A 19,105-nucleotide genomic window follows, 5' to 3' on the forward strand; every position below is an offset into this window, starting at 1 on the left:
TCTGGGAAGGCCCCTTGGAGGAGGTGTGCCTTAAGTAGGACTCTGAAGAGGGGAAGAGTGATTGTTAGGCAAATTGAAGAGGGAGGCCTTTCCAGGACAGAGGTAGCACCCCTGGTAGGGCCAGGGATCGGCGATGAGACAGGAGAGATTGAGGCACAGTGAGAAGGTTAGCACCAGAGGAGCAGAGTGTGGGCTGGGACATAGAAGGAGAAAAGGGAGGTGAGATAAGAAGTGGCAAGGTGATGGAGAGCTTTAAAGCCAATAGGCAACCACGGGACATTTTTGAGGAGGGGGGTGACATGTCCTGAATGTTTCTGTAGGAAGATAACATGGGCAGGGGAGAGAAATATGGACTAAGCCCCCCCTTTTCTTCAGTTCCCCCCTTCCTTCTGCATCACCTCGACTGGCTCCCTTTGCTCTCCCCCCGCAGCCCCGTCCCACAACACTTATGAATATATCTATAATTCTATTTATTTATATTGATGCCTGTTTACTCACTTTGATGTCTGTCTCCACCATTCTAGAATGTAAACCCGGTGTGGGCAGGGATTGTCTCTATTGCTGAAATGTATTTTCCAAGCGCTTAGTACAGCACTGTGCACACAGTAAGGGCTCAGTAAATATGACTGAATGAATGAAGTGGGGAGAGGCAGGAGGTTGGGAGGTCAGAAAGGAGGTTATTCCAGAAATCCAGCCGGGATAGGATGAGCGACTGTACTAGGTAGTAGCGGTTTGGATGGAGAGGAAAGGGCGGATGTTGGTGATGTTGTGAAGGTGAGACCGGCGGGCTTTGGTGAGGGATTGGATATGTGGACTGAATGAGAAAGCGGAGTCAAGATGGGAGCAGGGATTCCCGTCCCCCCGTTCACGAGGCGGCTGAGCCGACTGGATCCCCACAAGGACGCAGTGTGCGGCGAGAAGCAGCGTGGTTTAGTGGCAAGAGCACAGACTTGAGAGTCAGAAGTTTTGGGTTCTAATACTGGCTCCACCCCTCGTCAGCTGTGTGACTTTGGGCAAGTCACTTAACTTCTCTTTGCCTCAATTACCTCATCTCTAAAATGGGGATGAAGACTGTGAGCCCCAAATGGACAACTGTTCTACCCCAGAGTTTAGAACAGTGCTTGGCTCATAGTAAGCACTTAAGAAACGCCATCATCATTATTATTATTGTGCTGGTGGTAGCTGGTGGCTGGAGAAGGACCGAGGACACCAGTCCCTCTGTCCCTTGGTGGTGGGAGAGGGCCCGGGGCCGCCCCTCCCTCTCTCTCCCCGTTGGGGTCAGGGGACCCAGGGTTGCCCCTCCCTCCCTCCCTCTCCTCTGGGGACCAGACAAGGGCTCGTGGTCGCCCCTCCCTCCCTCTTTGACCCCTGGGGACCGGACAGGGGCCCCTTCCCCTCCCCTCAACACTGTGCTCATTTGTATATATTTGTTACCCTTTTTTTTGTTTTGTTAATGAGGTGTATATCTCCTTGATTCTATTTATCTTGATGAAGTTGTCTCGTTTTGTCCTGTTCTGTTTTGCTTTGCTGTCTGTCTCCCCCATTTTGACTGTGAGCCCGTCACTGGGCAGGGACTGTATCTATCTGTTGCCTAATTGTCCATTCCAAGCGCTTAGTACAGTATTCTGCACCTAGTAAGCGCTCAATGAACACGATTGGATGGATGGATGGATGGATGGATGGATGGATGGATGGATGGATGGATGGATGAATGAATGAATGAATGAATGAATGAATGAGGGGCCCGGGCCGCCTTTCCTTCTTTCCCTTGGGGATGGGACAAGGGCCCGGGGCCGCCCCTCCCTCCCTCTCTGTCCCCGTTGGGGTCAGGGGGCCCGGGGTCACCCCTCCCTCTCCTCTGGGGACCGGACAGGGACTCGGCGTCTCCCCTCCCTCCCTCTTTGACCCCTGGGAACCGGACAAGGGCCCCTTCCCCTCCCCTCAGCACTGTGCTCAATTGTATATATTTATTACCCTATTTATTTTGTTAATGAGGTGTACGATCTTCTGGATTCTATTTATCTTGATGAAGTTGTCTCGTTTTGTTCCGTTCTGCTTTGCCGTCTGTCTCCCCCTTTTAGACTGTGAGCTCGTCACCGGGCAGGCCACTGTCTCTATCTGTCGCCGAATTGTCCATTCCAAGCGCTTAGTACAGTACTCTGCACCTAGTAAGCGCTCAATAAACACTATTGAATGAATGAATGAACTGAGGGGCCCGGACCGCCTTTCCTTCCCTCCCCCGGGGACGGGACAAGGGCCCGGGGTCGCCCCTCCCTCCTTCTTTGACCCCTGGGGACCGGACAAGGCCCGGGGCCATCCCTCCCTCTCTCCGGGAGCAGAGTTCAGGTCTTGTCGCCACCCCGGGACGAAGGTGTCTCCCCAGTGCCCGGCCCGGGACCCCGCTCCCACCCGACCCGGGTCCACCCGCTTCCCCCCCGTGTTCCCGAGGGCCGAGGAGGGGAGGGGGAGGTGGGGAGGGGGCGAGGGGGGAAGGGCAGGCCCGGAAGGGATGCGACGCGCTCGGCGGTTGCCAGGAGACCGGGCTCAACCCACACAAACCGGCCCAGTTCCCTTCTTCCCCCGCTCCGGCCCGGCGGTGCTGACCTGACCCGACCCGATCCGGTCCATCATGTCGGACCTGGAGTCCAGCGCTCTGCGCAACACCTTCCCGTCCTACGTGGCGGAAGGCGGGCGTCTGTACCTGTGCGGGAACTACCCCAAGGCCATCCAGAGCTTCAGCAACGTGAGTCCGCCCCCCACCCCCCACCACCCCCCGGACAACGGACACCGGACCCCCGGGCCCTGGGAATCTGAAGCAGGGTGGGAGAAGTGGCGCCGTCCCGGGCCGCCAGGACGTGCAGGCTCGATGGGAGATGGACTCTCTCCCCCTCCCCATCTCTCCCCCTCTCTCCCTCCCTCGCCCTTTCTCCCCCCTCTCTCCCCCCTCTCTCCCCCCTCTCTCCCCACCCCTTTCCCCTTCTCTCCCTCCCTCTCCTCCTCTCCATCTCTCCCCTTCTCCCTCTCTCCCCCTTTCTCCCCCTCCCCATCTCTCCCCCTCTCCCCCTCTCTCTTAATGTTGGTGTTTGTTAAGGGCTTACTACGTGCAGAGTACTGTTCTAAGCGCCGGGGGAGATACAGGGTAATCAGGTTGTCCCACAGGAGGCCCACAGTCTTAATCCCCATTTTACAGTTGAGGTAACCGAGGCACAGAGAAGTTAAGTGACTTGCCCACGGTCACACAGCTGACAAGGGGCAGAGGCCGGATTTGAACCCATGACCTCGGACTCCCAAGCCCGAACTCTCTCCGCCCCCCCCCCGTCTCTCCCCTCTCTTTCCCCCTCTCTCCCGTCCCCTTCTCTCTCTTTCCCCCTCCCCTTCCCTCTCTCCCCATCCCGCTGCCCCTGGGAAGGGGCAGAGGGAAGAGGAGACACCATCCCTGACGTCGAGGGGCTGTCAGCCGGATAGGGGAGACAGGCTTCCTGTTTCACTCTTCCTGGGAAGGGACAAAGGGAAGAGGAGACGCGGAGGGGAGCGGCCACTCTCTCCCCCCGCCCCTTTCTTGCTCCCCCAGGGGAAAGGCAGAGGGAAGGGGAGACATCATCCCTGACGTCGGGGGCGGGGTGGGGATGTCAGCCGGATAGGGGAGAAAGACCACTTCTCTCACTCCTCCTGAGAAAGGGCAAAAAGAAGAGGAGATACCATCCGTAACATCTAGGTCTTGTTGGCCCGATGGGAGAGACAGGCGTGCTCTCTCTCTCCCCCCTCCCCCCACCCAATTCTGGCACCCCAAGGAGGGGCAGAGGAAAGAGGAGCCACCGGCAGTGACTTCGAGGAGATGCCGGTCTGATGAAGAGGCAGAAATCAACAAAACTCACCAAGTTCATAGTTCAGAGGAAGTGAAAAGCTATAAAAGTAACGACTTTTATAAGCCCACTGCTTAGGCTCTGAGCCCCATGTGGGACAGGGACTGTGTCCAATCTGATTATCTTCTATCTACCCGACTGTCACATAGGAAGCCCTTAACAAATATCACAGAACAGATACAAATCTATTGACCCATCTATCACTCCGTCAAATATCAATGATGGAAGGTTCAATTGTAATCAACTCGATCACCTATAAGCCCCGTCATTCACCTACCACCAAGATCCTGCCACAAACCGATCGCTAATTGGGCTAATCAGATCACCAGTTCCCCAGCCCTGATCGGTAACCCGTCACCCAGTGGCTCACAAATCTCTCTTCCCCACCGATCCACGGAGCCCTTGATCCTTCCTTCACTCTTGTCCACTTTCACCTCCCCTGTTACATCGGCATGATCTGGTGGGGGCTGGGAAGATCCCACAGGAACCAGGTCTCGAGATCTTTTTGGGAATGGGATTGGGAGTAAGGGTGCTGGAGACTGCTCCCTGCTCCCTTCTTCTTGCAACCTGCTGTCTGCCTCCTTCCCATAGGGGTGCCCCTCAACCTCACCCTGCACCCCCTGCAGTAGGGAATGGGGTTCCAGTAGGTGAAACAGGACCTGAGCATCCTGGCACCCAGGCCCTGAGGGCAGGCTCCGCTCGGCCTCCCACGCCCCAAGCCGGGCCCCGAGGGGTGGGACTGGGGAGAGACCGGGCCACGGTTGGACCGTGCCCCCCGAAGGTGGCTGGGAGAGAGAAAGTTGGGGCCCACCCTTGTGGCCCACCAGCCCGGAATTGAGCTGACCTGGTCCCTCCCCTGTTCCACCAGGCGCTGCTTCTCCAGATGGGTGACCGCAACTGCCTGGTGGCTCGCTCCCAGTGCTACCTGAAGCTGGGTGACGTGGAGAACTCACTCAAAGATGCAGAAGCCTCTCTCCAGAATGACAAGACCTTCTGGAAAGTGCGTCCCCTCTGACTGGCCAGACTGGACCTCCGACCCCCCGGGTGCCTGGCTCAGGGCCCACGATGGACCTTTCCTCCCCTCCCCCCTTCCCTAGAGCTCATTCCTCATGGCTGGGGATGGGCGCCCCCAGTTCCTCATTGCTCCCTGGGTCCTGCCCTAACTCTCGCTCCAACTCTCTCTCCTTCCCTCTCTCCTTTTCTCACTCTTCCCTTCTACCAGGGAATCTTACAGAAGGCAGAGACCCTGTACGCTATGGGGGACTTTGAGTTTGCCCTGGTCTTCTACCACCGTGGCCTCATGTTGCGCCCCGAGATGCGTGAGTTCAAGGTTGGCATCCAGAAGGCCCAGGAGGCCATCAACAACTCCGTGGGAAGTAAGTGAGCCAGCCCAGGACCAGGAAGGAGGCCAAGCTCAGGCCTGTCACTGGGCGAGGCCCAAGCCGGGAGTGGGTCAACCCTAGGGCTAGTCACCCCGATGGGAGCGAGCCCCCGTCTCCTGAAGTGCATGTGGTGTTTGACCAGCGGTAGACTGTGCCTTCAACAGTGGTCCAGCCTCTCCCCAGTCCTACCCCTCAGGGCCCGGCTTGGGGAGTGGGAGGCAGGGGCTCCCCACAGGACATTCAGGTCCCGTCTCCACCCACTGGAGCTCCATTCCCTACTGCAGGGGGTACCAGGTGGGGTTGAGGGCCGCCCCTGTGGGAGTGGGGAGTGAGGCAGACAGCAGGTCATGAGAAGTAGGGAGCAGTCCCCGGCAGCTTTGCTCTTCATCCCACTCCCAGAAAGGTCCCAAGACTTGGTCCCTGTGGGATCTCCCCAGCCCCCACCAGATCAGGCTGATGTAATAGGGGTGGTGAGACTGGACAAAGTTTGAGGATATCTGAGGTCTCCGTGGATAAGTTGGACTGTGCACCCCGTGGGAGCAACGGGGTGATGAGTTACTCATTTGAAATCTAATCCCGGCTCTGCCGCTTGTCCGCTGTGTGACCGTGGGCAAGTCACTTCACTTCTCTGTGCCTCGATTACCTCATTTGTAAAATGGGGACTGGGAGCCCCCATGGGACAGGGACTCTGTCCAACTCGATTTGCTTGTATCCACCGCAGCGCTTAGTACAGTGCCTGGTACAAATAAGCGCTTAACAGATACCATTATTATTATTATTATTATTATTATTATTATTTGAGTGCCCCCTTCTGGCCCCTGCCCCTCATCCGCAGTCCAAGCTGTGGCCCAGAGTTCACCCTGCCTGCCCTTGCCTCTGAGGCCCAAACTCCGCCCTGCCTACCCCTGCAGCTGTAGCCTGCCCTGGGGAGCAGGATTGGTCCAGCTTTAAGGCAAGCAGACAGGGTGGAAGTGGGTCGGGGTTGGGAAGTCTCAGCTTGTCACCTGGCTAATGCCACCACAGCCTTGGCCGTCTGGGGGCTGCCCAGTTGGTCTTGAGTGACATTGCTTGCCACCTCGCCCCCAAGGCCCGGAGCTGGGCCCGCTCCCAGGATCATCAGCAAGGTGGGGTGGCACAAGTGGCCCGGGCGGCATTGGGTGGCGGGGAGCCTGGCTGTCTACAACTCGTTCGCTGAGCCCCTCTCCCTGACCCTCACCCACCCCGTTCCCACCTCCAGGCCCGTCCTCCATCCAACTGCAGAACAAGGGAGACGTCTACTTCCTGAGCAAGCAGGCCGAGGTAAGGGTCCTGCCCACCCCAACGCCCACCCCGGACCTCCGTGGGCTATGGGTGAAGCGGGCTCGGGGAAGAATCGCTGCCCGGGCTGAGCTGCGGCCCGGCCCGGGCCGGGGCGCTGAATCTCCTGGGATTTTGAGGGTTTTTCCAGGCCACAGCCCGCTTCCCCACCCTCTGCTCTAGCAGGAGGCCAAGGGGGGACCAGGCCCAGGTCTCACGGCCCCCGTGAACCGGCTTGACACCCAGATGCCCACCCGAAGGCCCAAAGGCCCCAAGGCCGGCGGCAGAGGGCGGGCAATGAGGTCTAATGGTTAGAGCGGATAACAGCGGCTCGCCGTCGCCACCTAGCGGCCGAGGACTGTATTTGCGGGCACCCCGGTGAGTCCGGCCGGAGGAAGAAGAAGAATGATGGCATTTGTTAAGCGCTTACTATGTGCCGAGCACTTTTCTAAGCGCTGGGGTAGATACAGGGTCATCAGGTTGTCCCTCGTGAGGCTCCCAGTCTTCATCCCCATTTTCCAGATGAGATAACCGAGGCCCAGAGAAGTTAAGTCGTGGCTCAGTGGAACGAGCACGGGCTTGGGAGACAGAGGTGGGTTCGAATCCCGGCTCGGCCACTTGTCAGCTGTGTGAGCAAGTCACTTCACTTCTCTGGGCCTCAGTTACCTCATCTGGAAAATGGGGTTTAAGATTGTGAGCCTCCCGGGGGACAACCTGATGACCCTGTATCTACCCCAGCGCTTAGGACAGTGCTCGGCACATAGTAAGCGCTTAACAAATACCAACATTATTATTAAGTGACTTGCCCACGGTCACCCAACTGACAAGTGGCGGATCTGGGATTCGAACCCATGACCTCTGACTCCCAAGCCCCTGCTCTTTCCTCTGAGTCACGAAGGCAGAGTGACCTCCGGGGAAGGCAGAGTGACCCCGGGAAAAGGCAGAGCGGCGCCAGCCCATCTGGCCCATCTCGGCCAAGGAAACCCTGGAACCAACGTCAGCTGCCGGGAGGGATCCCGGGGGACTCTTGGTGGTGGGTCCTGGCCCTGGTGGTGGCCCGGCCTATAATAATGTTGGTATTTGTTAAGCGCTTACTATGTGCCGAGCACTGTTCTAAGCGCTGGGGTGGATACAACGTAATCGGGTTGTCCCACGTGAGGCTCACGGTCTTCATCCCCATTTTACAGATGAGGTAACTGAGGCACCGAGAAGTTAAGTGACTTGCCCAAAGTCACACGGCTGACAAGTAGCGGAGTCAGTCCCTATCACTCGAGTCCCCAGTGGTCAAACCTGGGGGCCATTTCCTGCAGTCAGCTTTGCCAGCTGCTGCCCCCGGGGACGGTCGGGGGCGAGTACCTCCCACCTCTAGGGTGACCTGACAAGCCCCAACCACCGCGAGGCTTGTCCACGACACCGCAGCCCTGGTGTGACTTCCCTTCGCCTGGCGACCCCCCCACCCCAATCAACCCCCACTGCGGAGCCGAGGGTGGATGCTGGGTACTACTCGCTGAGGGCGAGGGTGCACCGCTGGCCCGGCCCACGGCCCTCTTCTCCTCGGGCAGGGTAGTTCCCCGGCTATGCCAGGGGATGCCTGGTCGGCTGAGGTATCTGTTTCCAGCTTCTCCCTCAGCCCCTCCCCAGAGGTGGCCAGCTGGGCAGAACCCCCAGCTGGGGTGGAAAGGGGGAGGTACAGTAAAATGTCGGCCCAGCCAAAGGGGAGGAGGTGTCCGGCCGCAGTCCGAGGCCACCTCCTTCCCTTCCCCGCTGGCTAGGAAATAGATTAGGTGAGGTGGCGGGGACTCGGAGGGTCAGATCCGACTCCAGGACCGCTCTAGCTGTGACCCGCCGCCTCACCTCTCTCCGTCCGCCCCGCCAGAGCAAGAAGGCCCAGCAGAAACCCCTTGTGAAGCCCTTCCGCCCGGCTCCCGAGGAGCAGCGGAGGGGCAAGGATTCCCAAAAGACCCAGAAGGCCACGCGCCAGCTGCTGGGGGAGCTGTACGTGGACAAGGAATTCCTGGAGAAACTCCTCCAGGACAAAGGTGGGCCCTGAGGCACGAGGCACCGCCCCTATCCCCCACCCCCTGCACCAACCACCACTCCTGAACCCCGGCCTGCACGGCCCCCCGGCCGCCAGTGAGCAGGAGAGCAGGGGACTTCCCCCAGCACACGGCTGCGGTGCCGGGTGTATGGCCTTGGGTACTACATCCCTTATGCTGGCTGGATCCGGGCTCGCCCTCCGGTAACACAGGGGGACCCTGCCCGCCCACCGCGGTGAGCTTCACTGCCTCTCGAGCCGCCCCGTCTGGCCCGCTGATGGCTTCAGGCTCTCCAGTTGGGTTCCGCTCGGCCGAAGGACCAAGACGGGGAGATGGGGGACCCCCACGCACTCCTCCTGGTCCACAGGGTTCTGGCGCTCACTGCCAAGCTGCAGCCCCAGGGTCATATGCTCTGCCCATCCCCCTGCCCCCCTCGGTCCACGAGGGAAGTAGGCCAGGCCTTTGGGGCCCCCAACGGTGACGTCGCCATCATCAAAATTGGGCTTTTTCTTAAATGCTTAGTAAGTGTCAAGCGCTTTGCTCGGCACTGGGGCAGGTAGTCAAACACATTCTCTGTCTCACACGAGGCTCAGAGTCTAAGGGAGAGGGAGAGCAGGTTTGTAAAATCCCCATTTTACAGATGAGGAAACCGAAGCCTAGAGACATGAAGTAGCTTGCCCGAGGTCACATAGCAGGCAAGGGGAGGGACTGGGATTAGAACCCAGGTCTCCTGACTCCCAGGCCGGCGCTCTTTCCACTAGGCTCTGCTGCCCCCCAGGCATCCAGAGCCCCAGATGGGGTTCAGCTGGATGGGCCGGGCCCCTCTCCCATCGTATACCAGCTCTGCTGCGGGGCCGGCCAGCGGGCCTGTGCCCCCATCCCCTCCCACGCCCCCAGCCTGGCTTGCCACGGCCCCGCCGGTTCTCCGGGGATGAGCTCTCCGCCTGCGGCCAGACACTGGCCGGTTCCCGCCAGCCTGGCCTGCTCCTGCCGGCCCACGAGCCCCTTCCCTCCGGGAGCCCCCGCTCCCGCTAGCTTGCCCGCCTTGCAGAGCTGATGAAGAGCACCACGAAGGAGGGCACCACGGTGGAGTACCTCATCACCAGCGGCCTCAAGTACCTAGACATGCGCACCAACTTCTGGAGGCAGCAAAAGCCCATCTACGCCCGGGAGAGGGAACGGAAGCTGTTGCGGCAGAAGTGGATGAGAGACCACTCGCAGCACCCGGCCGACCTGGCCAGGTACATCCTCAAGAGCCTCGAGGACATCGACATGCGTAGGTGGAAGAGGCCGCGAGCAGCCCGGGCCACTGCCTCTGCTGGCCCGACCCTCCCCCCGACCTCCAAACCCCCCTCCAGTCCCCTGGCTTCCTCATCCCCATTGAGCTGGCCCCATCTCTCATCCCACTCTGTCCGATCTGAGCCAAACTCCGAGCCCCTCCCTCCCTCCGCCCTCCTCCTCTTCCCCAGACCTCATCCTTCCCCGCCATCGCACGTCTAAGCACTTACCTCTTCCGAGAAGCCGGTCCGGCTTACCCCATCTGGCTCCGGTTCCTCTGATCACTGGATTTCCCCTCACGCTGTTGTACCTAGCTTGGTGTGGGCGGATCCCGGCTCTCCCATTAGACTGACAGGCCCCGGCTTCCCCCCGCATGCCCCTTGGTGCCCAGCTGCGTGTCCGCATGTGGGTATGCGTGAGCCAACCCCTTCTCCTCCATTCGACCGGTAGGCCCTGGCGGGAAGGGCGATATCTTCCCGGCTGTGGCCCGCCACTTCGGCTCCCACCTCCCGGAGCCCCGCCCACCGCGGCTGCCCATCTTGCCCCCAGTGTTAATGAGCGGCAGCGCCGAGGGCAGCTACCGGAAGGCCGAACAGCTGCTGAAGAAGGTGCAGGGGTGGAACCAGGAAGCGGTGCCCAACAAGGATGAGGTGGTGGGCAACCTGCACAGCTGCATTGGAAACGCCCAGATGGAGCTGGGCCAGATGGGGGCCGCCCTGCAGAGTTACAGGCGGGACCTGGACATCGCCAGGCAGTGGTGAGGGGCCGGGGTGGGGTCAATATGCGGAGGGGTGGGTCCGGGGACGGGGTCAAGGCGGGGAGGGACGGGGCCCAACCCCAGGCCTAGAGGGAGCGACGGGTCTAGCCCCTCATCCCCATGATGGAGCGACCCGTCTAGCCCCTCATCTCCGCTTATCTCCAAGGGGGCTGCGTCCAGTCTAGTTCCTCCCTGTGGGAGGATGGTCAGCCTAGTCCCTCATCCCACCCGGGGGAGGTGTCTCGTGGATTGAGCCCCTCATCCTCGCTGGGGGGGGGGGGGGCGGCATGTCGTATCTACTGAACCCGCTTGAGCTCCGTGGGGGAGGTGGGGCTGCCTGCTTATCTGCCTGCCGTTGGAGGGGGAGGAAGGAAGGAAGGATCCCGATGAGGGTTTTGTGGGCCTGGCCAGACCCCGCCCCCTGCACACAACCCCCCCACAACCCTCCGCTGTTTCGGATGCTGCTTTTCCAGCATTCTGTGGACAGTTGGGGCTGGGTAGCCCGGAGCCCTTAGTCAGGGGAGGTCTGGAGCAGGAGCGGGTTGTGATGAGTCCCCCACTCTCCACTGTCCCTCAGCAACCTTCCCGACTCCGAGTCCCGCGCCCTGGACAATATTGGCCGTGTGTATGCAAAGCTTGGGAAATTCCAGCAAGCCATCACCACGTGAGTGCCCCTCCGTGCCAGCCCCGAGCGGGGCCCAACTCTCCTGCCCTCGGGGGGCTGCCAGTCTGGAGGGAAGACAGGACACACGCGCCTATGGGCCACACCGGTACCTTTCATCGTAGAACCGTGAAACCTGGTAACCTGGACTCCGGGTGGGAGGGGTGGTGGCAGCTCTATGTGGAGGCGAGGGCAGACTGAGATGCGCCCCCCACCCCACCCCTGCAGCCCCCTTCCTTGAGGATGCTAAGATTCCAGATTCTTCCGAGGTCTTGGCTCAGCTGGCTGTGTGCCCCCAGAGGGACCTGGGCAGACACTGTGGGGGGACGTGAAGGGAAGCCAGAAGTACCGTACCCCTCTCTGCTCTCCAGATGGGAAGAGAAGATCCCGCTGGCCCGGACGGGCCCGGAGAAGGCGTGGCTGTTCCACGAGATCGGCCGCTGCTACCTGGAGCTGGGTAGAGCCGCGGAGGCCCAGGCCTACGGGGAACGGTCCCTGCAGGCCGCCGAAGAAGAGGGGGATGTCGAGTGGCAGCTCAACGCCAACGTCCTGGTGGCCCAGGCCCAAGGTAGGGGCAAGGCCCTCCTCCCATCTCCTGAGCCTGGCACGGACTGGCTTGCTGGGTCCCCGGTGCAAGCCCGAGATTGGGGTGGTGCCCCCCGAGCCTGGTACAGATGAGCCTGGTTGATCCCCACACTGGTTGGGCTGCATGGACCCGGGGCCTTTCCTGCCCTCTTCAGATCTGAGCAGAGGGTGGCCCCTCTAGTCCAGCACAAAGTGTTGCCCGCCCTTCCTTTGTGGTCTGAGCTTCCAGAATGTCCTGCTCAGGGAGGCCACATGAAATTTGGGGGGAGGAACTGGCTTCACATTGCAGATTTGGCCTGGGGGGAGTTTGCAGGCGTCAGGACTCTCCCCTTGGCTGTGTAGCCAGCAGGGTCCAGACAGTGACTCTGTCCTGGCCCAGAGCTCTTTTCAGCTCCCGATGGCAGTCGCCAGAACCTGGACCTTCTCACTTGTAGCTTGTCCTTTTTCCCTCCCCTCACAGTGAAGCTGAAGGATTTCGAGGCTGCGGTTATCAACTTTGAGAAGGCGCTAGAGTGGGCAAAACTGGTGCACAACCGTGAGGCGCAGAAGGCCATCATCAGTGTGCGTGGCCACGGGAGATGTTGGGGGAGGGGGAAGGAGGGAGGGAGACAGAGCTGGCCGCAGGGCTCCACACGTGCGTGCAGCAGAGTGGGAGTCCAGCAGTCAATCCATGGTATTAGTGAATGCTTCCTGTGTGCAGAGCACTGTACTAAGCGCTTGGGAGAGTACAATACAGCAGAGTTGGAAGACACGGTTCTTGCCCACAAAGCACTTACAATCTAGAGGGGGTGACAGACATTAACATAAATACATTACCAGATATGTATGTAAGGGTGGGGTGAATATCAAGTGCTTAAAGGGTGCTGAGCTAAGTGCAAAGGGGATGCAGAAGGGAGAGGGTGTAGGGAAGAAAAAGCTTCATTAAGGACGGGCTCTGGAAGTGGCAGGGCCAGGGGTCCACCCGTACCGGAGGCGGGGGGGGGGGGGGCGCTTGGGCCTCACCGGAGCCTGCCTTCCCCAGGCCCTGGAGGAAACCAACAGGGGCATCATGGAGGAGCTGCGGGCTGCGGGTTTTGGCAGGTTAGCCAAGTACAAGAGAGGCTCCGCCAAAGGTAGGTGCCACCAACCACCCCACTGCCCTCTGTTTCTACCTCTTCTCCCTGCTGGGCCGGATCGGATGCGAAGGAGGGAGCCTGATCCACTCTCTATCCCCAAGAACTCCGTCACGCCGGCCGCAGGCAGGCATCTGCCTGGGTCAATCAGGCAGGGGTATTTATTGAGCACTTACTGTGTGTAAAGCACTGTACTAAGCACTTGGAGACTATAACACAACGGGGAACCTGAAAGGCAAGGGGCAGAGACATAATCTTCCTCTGACAGCCATGTTCACGCCCATTAGCGCAAGCTAACACACCTGAACCCAAGTCCACATGTCCCTCGGCGAACCATTAGCGCTCACAGATACGCCCCCGTCCACCCGCGAAAGCGCTGGGGCCCTCGTCCCCGGGAGTGGAGCCCGAACCCTTGATCCTCCAGGGCTCTCAGTGCCAACTCACCCCTTCCTGGATCCCCTTTGATTTTCCAGAGGGAGAATCGAGCAGCACCGCAGACAAACCCCAGGAGAGCAAGCCCGGGCCGGCGGACGACAAGGGAGGGCAGGGGCCTGGACGGGAGCAGGAGGGGGCCGAGCGCAGGGAGGACGGAGGAGCAGCAGGAGCAGCAGCTGGAGAGGCGGAGAGTGGAGAGGAGGACACCGGGGCCCACGAGAAGGCCAAAGGAAAAGGGGACGGCGAAGAGGGGGAGGCCGCGTCATTGGGGGACCGTGATTTAGCTAAATGAGACGTGGGAGAGCAGTGCGGGGCCGACCTGCGGCCTCCCGCAAATATACACGGTCTCTCCTACGTGCTGGGCAGCATGTTTTCTTTTACTTTTTTTCTATACGGCCCCCTCCCAAGTCCCACCCTCCCACGGCTGCCCCGGAAAGCGGGCGGCGGCCAGTGCTTGATGGAGACCACCTGCCAGCAGGCCGGCCCCAGTCCCATGCCAGACCGGGGTGCCGGGGGAAAATGAAGCCAAAAGTCCCGCGCTTCACGGGAGCCTTCTCCCCGGAGCCTTGGGAGCCGCAGCCTCTCCTGGCCAGAGGGGAAGCGGGGAGAGGGGAGGGTGAAGAGGCCCCCGAAGGCAGCGGAGACCCTGTGGGTTTGGAGCCCGTTTCTCTGGGCTGGAGGAGTGGGACCCGTGGGAACCGGCTCCGGGCCTCAGGCTGCCGTAATAATAGTAAAAATGACGGTATTTGTTAAGCATTTACTAGGTGCTAAGCACTGTACTGAGGTGCTGGGGTGGATACAAACCAGGTTGGACACAATCCCTCCCTCGTCGGGCTCCCAGTCTCGATTTCCATTTTCCAGATGAGGTAACAGGTATGGAAAAGTGAAGTGATTTGCCCAAGGTCAAACAGCAGACAAGTGATGGCGGAGGGATTAGAACCCAATGCCACGTGACTGCCAGGCCCCTGCTCTCTCCGCTACGCCAGGCTGCCTCGCTGGTGCCTCGCCCACCCCCCTCAACCTACATAGCTCCCTATCCTAATAAGTGAGTGAGGTGATGAATGGGGCAGTTAATTAATTAATAGTGAGAAGATGTCCACCCCACGCTCCGTGGCTTAGTGGAAAAAGCACGGGCTCGGGAGTCAGAGGACGTGAGTTCTAATCCCGACTCCGCCACTTGCCAGCTGTGTGACTTTGGGCAAGTCACTTAACCTCTCGTTGCCACGGTTACCTCATCTGGAAAACGGGGATTAAAACTGTGAGCCCCAGGTGGGACAACCTGATGACCTTGAATCTCCCCCAGCATTTAGAACAGTGCTTGGCACAGAGTATGCGCTTAACCAATACCAACATTATTATTAACTTCCCTGGGCCTCAGTTACCTCACCTGTAAAACGGGAGTAAGGCGGCGAGCCCCACGTGGGACAACCTGCTTACCTTGTATCTTCCCCAGTGCTTGGAACAGAGTAAGAGCTTAGCAAATTCCATCAGTCAGAGGTCGTGGGTTCTAATCCCAGCTTCACCGCTTGTCAGCTGTGTGACCTTGGGCAAGTCACTGAACTTCTCTGTGCCTCAGTTCCCTCGTCTGTCAAATGGGGATGAAAACCGTGAGCCCCACCTGATCACCTCGCCTCTCACCCAGCGCTTAGAGCAGTGCTCTGCACATAGAAAGCGCTTAACAAATACCACCATTATTATTATTACGGGGATGAAGACTGTGAGCCCCACGTGGGACAACCTGATGACCCCGTATCTACCCCAGCGCTTAGAACAGTGCTTGGCACAGAGTAAGCGCTTAACAAATACCACCATTATTATTATGGGGATGAAGTCTGTGAGCTCTTCATGGGACAACCTGATGACCTTGTATCTCTTGTATCTTGTATCTCTTGTATCTAAAGAAGCAGCGTGGCTCGGTGGAAAGAGCCCGGGCTTGGGAGTCAGAGGCTGTGGGTTCTAATCCCGGCTCCGCCACTTTTCGTCCATTCAGCAGTATTTATTGAACGCTTACTATGTGCAGAGCACCGTACTAAGCGCTTGGAATGTATAATTGGGCAACAGACAGAGACAATCCCTGCCCAATGATGGGCTCACCGTCTAATCGGGGACTTGCCAGCTGTATGACTTTGGGCGAGTCACTTCACTTCTCTGTGCCTGTGACTTCATCTGTAAAATGGGGATGAAAACTGGGAGCCCCACGTGGGACAACCTGATCACCTTGTATCCCCCAGCGCTTAGAACAGTGCTTGGCACAGAGTAAGCGCTTAACGGATACCACTGTTTATCTCCCCCAGCGCTTAGAGCAATGCTTGGCACCCACGGGGACCCGCTGCGCCTCCGCGGCCTGACGGGTCGCCGAGGCCCCGCCCCTTTCTCTCCCCGGCCCCGCCCCCTCCTCCGGCCCCGCCCCCAGCGCGTGCTGTAGGTGTGCGCGTGGGGCGCATGCGCCGGGCCCGCGTCCCCATAGGCCCGGAGGGTCCCGGGCTGGCGGCGCGCGGCCCCGCCCCCCTGCCGCCGGGACTATGTAAAGCGGCCGCGCGCAGGGGGTCGCTTCCCACGGGGGTCCGGTGTCCCTCCGCGCAGGGTGGCCTTCCCGGTGAGTGAGTCCCTCCGGCGGCGCTGCCTCTGGCCTTCCTCACCATGGTGAGTGGGCAGGGAGAGCGGGGCGGGCGGCGGCGGGGGGCTGCAGGGGGGCGGGCCGAGGGGACGGGCGGCGCCAGCCGGTGCCGGCCCGGTGCCCACCGGCCCGGGACCCCCGTCGGGGAGAGCCGGGGCGGCGCTCAATGGGTCGATTGTGGACCGGCCCCCTCTGTGGCCCCATTGTCACCCTCGGCCCTGCCCGCACAAGCGGGCATTATCCCCCCGCCCATTGTCCCGTTGTTGAGGATTCAATGGCCTTTTAGCCCAGCCTTCCCCCCCCCCCCCCAATCCCCACCCCGGCCAGCTGGCTCCCGGGGCACGGAAAGCCGACGGGCCGGGGACCCTCACCCCCGAAACGGGTGCCAGCCCCCACGCCCCGGCCGGGGCGATGGCACAGGTGCGATCCGCGCCCTGGGAGAGACAGGTCGAAGAGGTCGGTCGGTCCCCGGACCGCCCCCCTCTCTCTCACCCGCACATTCGGAGCGAGCGTGGAAAGGGAGGCGCAGCCCGGGTAGACTTCCTGGAAGTGGAGAGGGCGGGCGAGACCGGAGTGGAAGGCCCCCGGGCGGCCGGCACCCGTCCCCTCTCTGCATCAGGAAGCACGTGTCTGTGGGGCGGGTGGATGTGCTGTGCGCAGAAGTACCGTTTCCTCCGCCAACTCGTTCTGCTTCGGAGACCGTAGCTCACCCCTCCGCCGGGGCGCCGGGGGTGGACCCGAGCGGCGGCGAGAAGCGCCGGCCGGCTCCCGCCTCGCCCGGCCGGCGCCGGGGCCGTCCGCCGGCGGGGCAGCCGAGAGGTCCCGGGGAGGGCGGCCCTACCCCCGTCCCGGCCCCCGGGCCCGTGCCCGGTGGCGTCGGGCAGGGGGACCCTCCCCGAGGGGGTCTGACCGGCCCTCCCCCTCCGCAGAGCAGAGGCTTCTCCCGGAGGGGCCAGGCCTTCCTGCCCAAGCTCTTCTTCCGCAAGATGGCGTCGGCGTCGGGACCCCCGGCGGAGCTCCAGTTCCCGTTCCTGCAGGACGAGGAGACGGCGGCCGTGCTGCGCGAGTCCAAGACCCTCGTCGTGCTGCGGGGGCTGCCGGGCAGCGGCAAGTCGAGCCTGGGCCGGGCCATCCTGGAGCGCTACGGGGACGGCGCCCGCCTGGTGTCCGCCGACGCCTACAAGATCACGCCGGGGGCCCGCGGGGCCTTCCCCGAGGAGTACCGTCGCCTGGACGAGGAGCTGGCGGGCTACTGCCGGCGGGGCGTGGCCGTCCTCGTGCTGGATGACACCCACCACGAGCGCGAGCGGCTGGAGCAGCTCTTCGACGTGGCGGACCGGTACCAGTACCAGGTGGTGCTGGCCGAGCCGCGCACGGCCTGGCGCCTGGACTGCAACCAGCTCCGCGAGAAGAGCCAGTGGGCCCTGCCCGTGGAAGAGCTGCGCAAGCTCAAGCCGGCGCTGGAGCGGGACTGGCTGCCGCTCTACTTCGGCTGGTTCCTCAGCAAGAGGAGCTCCGAGAGCCTGCGCAAGGCCGGCCAGGCCTTCCTGGACGAGCTCAGTATCCACAAGGCTTTCCGCAAGGAGCTGCGCCACTGTGCGTGGGGGCGGGCGCGGCCCCTTCCGTCACCCACCCCCCGGGGATGGCGGCGGGTGGGGTGAAGGACACGGTCCCGGGGTTCATGCGGCCCCCTGCCTCGGTTTCCCATACCCTGGGGGGAGGTGGGGGGGAGAGGCCGGCTGGGGTCCTCTCGACCGAGGTCAAAGGAGGGAGGGCAGCGGGGGGCTCGGCTGCGTCCCCTTCCGCCCCTGGGGCTGGGGGAGTCGGCTCTCCCGGGGCAGAGAAGTCAGCCCCCCGCTCCCTCTCCCTCCTCAGTCGTGTCCGGCGACGAGCCCAAAGACAAGGTGGACCTGGCCGCTTATTTCGTCAAGCGTCCCCCCGGAGTCCTGCACTGCACCACCAAGTTCTGTGACTACGGCCGGGCCGCGGGGGCCGACGAGTACGCGCAGCAGGACGTGAGTCGGGGGCGGCGGGCTCGCTGCGGGGGGGGCAGGGGGTTCCCGCCCTTCTGCCCGGCCAGAGACGGGGGTGGGGGGGGCGCGAGGGAGGTGGGATGGGAAACGGGCATCCTACCGGTCCACACTCTCCTCCCTCCCCCGCCAGGTGGTGAAGCAGGCCTACGCCAGGGCCTTCTCGCTGACCATCTCGGCCCTGTTCGTCACACCTCGCACCGCGGGGGCCCGCGTGGAGCTGAGCGACCGGGAGCTGCCGCTGTGGCCCGCCGACGTCGACAGGCTCACGCCGGCCGAGGCGCTGCCCCGGGGCAGCCGTGCCCACGTCACGCTGGGCTGCGCGGGCGGCGTGGAGCCGGTGCAGACGGGCATCGACCTGCTGGAGCTGGTGCGGCAGGAGAAGGTGGGGCCCCCAGCCGAGGAGGTGGGGGAGCTGGGCCGCGGCCGCCTGGTCGCCTACGGCAACGGCCGCTGGCTGCTGCGCCTGGCCAAGAAGATGGAGGTGCGCGCTATCTTCACGGGCTACTACGGCCGGGGTCAGGCCGTGCCCACGCAGGGCCCCCGCAAGGGTGGGGCTTTCCGCTCCTGCACCGTCCTCTGAGGGCCGCCCGGCCCCTCTCCACACCCGTTAACCCGACTGAACGGCTCTCCCCTCCCCCGGAGAATAACGTCACCCCGACTCTAACTCCACCCCGCACCCGGTGCTGGCGCACCCGGGCCCCTCCGCCCGTGTACTAAGCACTTACTACAGTGCTCCGCACGCAGTAAGCACTCGAATACTATCGATCGGCGCCACCCGGCAGCCTTTAAGCAGAGCGGGACCCGGCCCCTCCCGCCCCCTTCACCAGCAGCCGGTGGGCCCGCCGGCCCCGGCCCTCCCCGAGGCCCGCTCGCGGTCCGGGGAGGGGGAGAGGGGCGTTGGACCGACTGCCCGCTCTGGCCCCTTCTGGTAACCCGGACCCACTAATCCTACCCCACTGGGGGCTTGCCCGGCCAGGCCGGCCCATTCACGCAATAAACCAGTAACCAGACCCGTGACTCGTGTGCTGGATGCGGAAAGGGGGGTGAGGG

At 62.0% G+C, this 19,105-nt stretch overlaps 2 protein-coding genes across 3 annotated transcripts; both read left to right on the plus strand.

The window, feature by feature from the left end:
- The first annotated feature begins 2,526 nt into the window (after positions 1–2,526).
- Positions 2,527–13,759, plus strand: ODAD4 (outer dynein arm docking complex subunit 4). The gene is made up of 12 exons (XM_029075131.2): positions 2,527–2,743; positions 4,732–4,863; positions 5,086–5,239; positions 6,483–6,544; positions 8,418–8,580; positions 9,629–9,853; positions 10,405–10,612; positions 11,190–11,276; positions 11,645–11,841; positions 12,319–12,419; positions 12,880–12,970; positions 13,444–13,759. Exons 1-12 carry the CDS (start codon positions 2,630–2,632, stop codon positions 13,695–13,697), a joined length of 1,788 nt encoding a protein of 595 aa, XP_028930964.1. The 5' UTR covers positions 2,527–2,629; the 3' UTR covers positions 13,698–13,759.
- A 2,180-nt stretch (positions 13,760–15,939) lies between these two features.
- LOC114815024 (2',3'-cyclic nucleotide 3' phosphodiesterase) lies at positions 15,940–19,065 on the plus strand. 2 transcript variants are annotated; one of them, XM_029074811.1, is made up of 4 exons: positions 15,940–16,048; positions 16,952–17,618; positions 17,898–18,037; positions 18,186–19,065. In XM_029074811.1, exons 1-4 carry the CDS (start codon positions 16,046–16,048, stop codon positions 18,633–18,635), a joined length of 1,260 nt encoding a protein of 419 aa, XP_028930644.1. In that variant the 5' UTR covers positions 15,940–16,045; the 3' UTR covers positions 18,636–19,065. The 2 variants fall into 2 exon arrangements, with proteins under 2 accessions (XP_028930644.1, XP_028930645.1); XM_029074812.1 differs by having other exon boundaries at positions 17,009–17,618.
- Positions 19,066–19,105: the final 40 nt, after the last annotated feature.

Source organism: Ornithorhynchus anatinus, chromosome 11 (genome assembly GCF_004115215.2).
Source record: "Ornithorhynchus anatinus isolate Pmale09 chromosome 11, mOrnAna1.pri.v4, whole genome shotgun sequence".
Lineage (NCBI taxonomy): Eukaryota > Metazoa > Chordata > Mammalia > Monotremata > Ornithorhynchidae > Ornithorhynchus > Ornithorhynchus anatinus.

Coding starts and splice junctions, on each gene's coding strand:
- ODAD4 (XM_029075131.2), top strand. CDS start 2,630: ATGTCGGACCTGGAGTCCAGCGCTCTGCGCAACACCTTCCCGTCCTAC. Junction 5,240..6,482: donor CATCAACAACTCCGTGGGAA/GTAAGTGAGCCA, acceptor TCCCACCTCCAG/GCCCGTCCTCCATCCAACTG. Junction 9,854..10,404: donor CCTCGAGGACATCGACATGC/GTAGGTGGAAGA, acceptor TCTTGCCCCCAG/TGTTAATGAGCGGCAGCGCC.
- LOC114815024 (XM_029074811.1), top strand. Junction 17,619..17,897: donor CCGCAAGGAGCTGCGCCACT/GTGCGTGGGGGC, acceptor CTCCCTCCTCAG/TCGTGTCCGGCGACGAGCCC. Junction 18,038..18,185: donor ACGAGTACGCGCAGCAGGAC/GTGAGTCGGGGG, acceptor CTCCCCCGCCAG/GTGGTGAAGCAGGCCTACGC.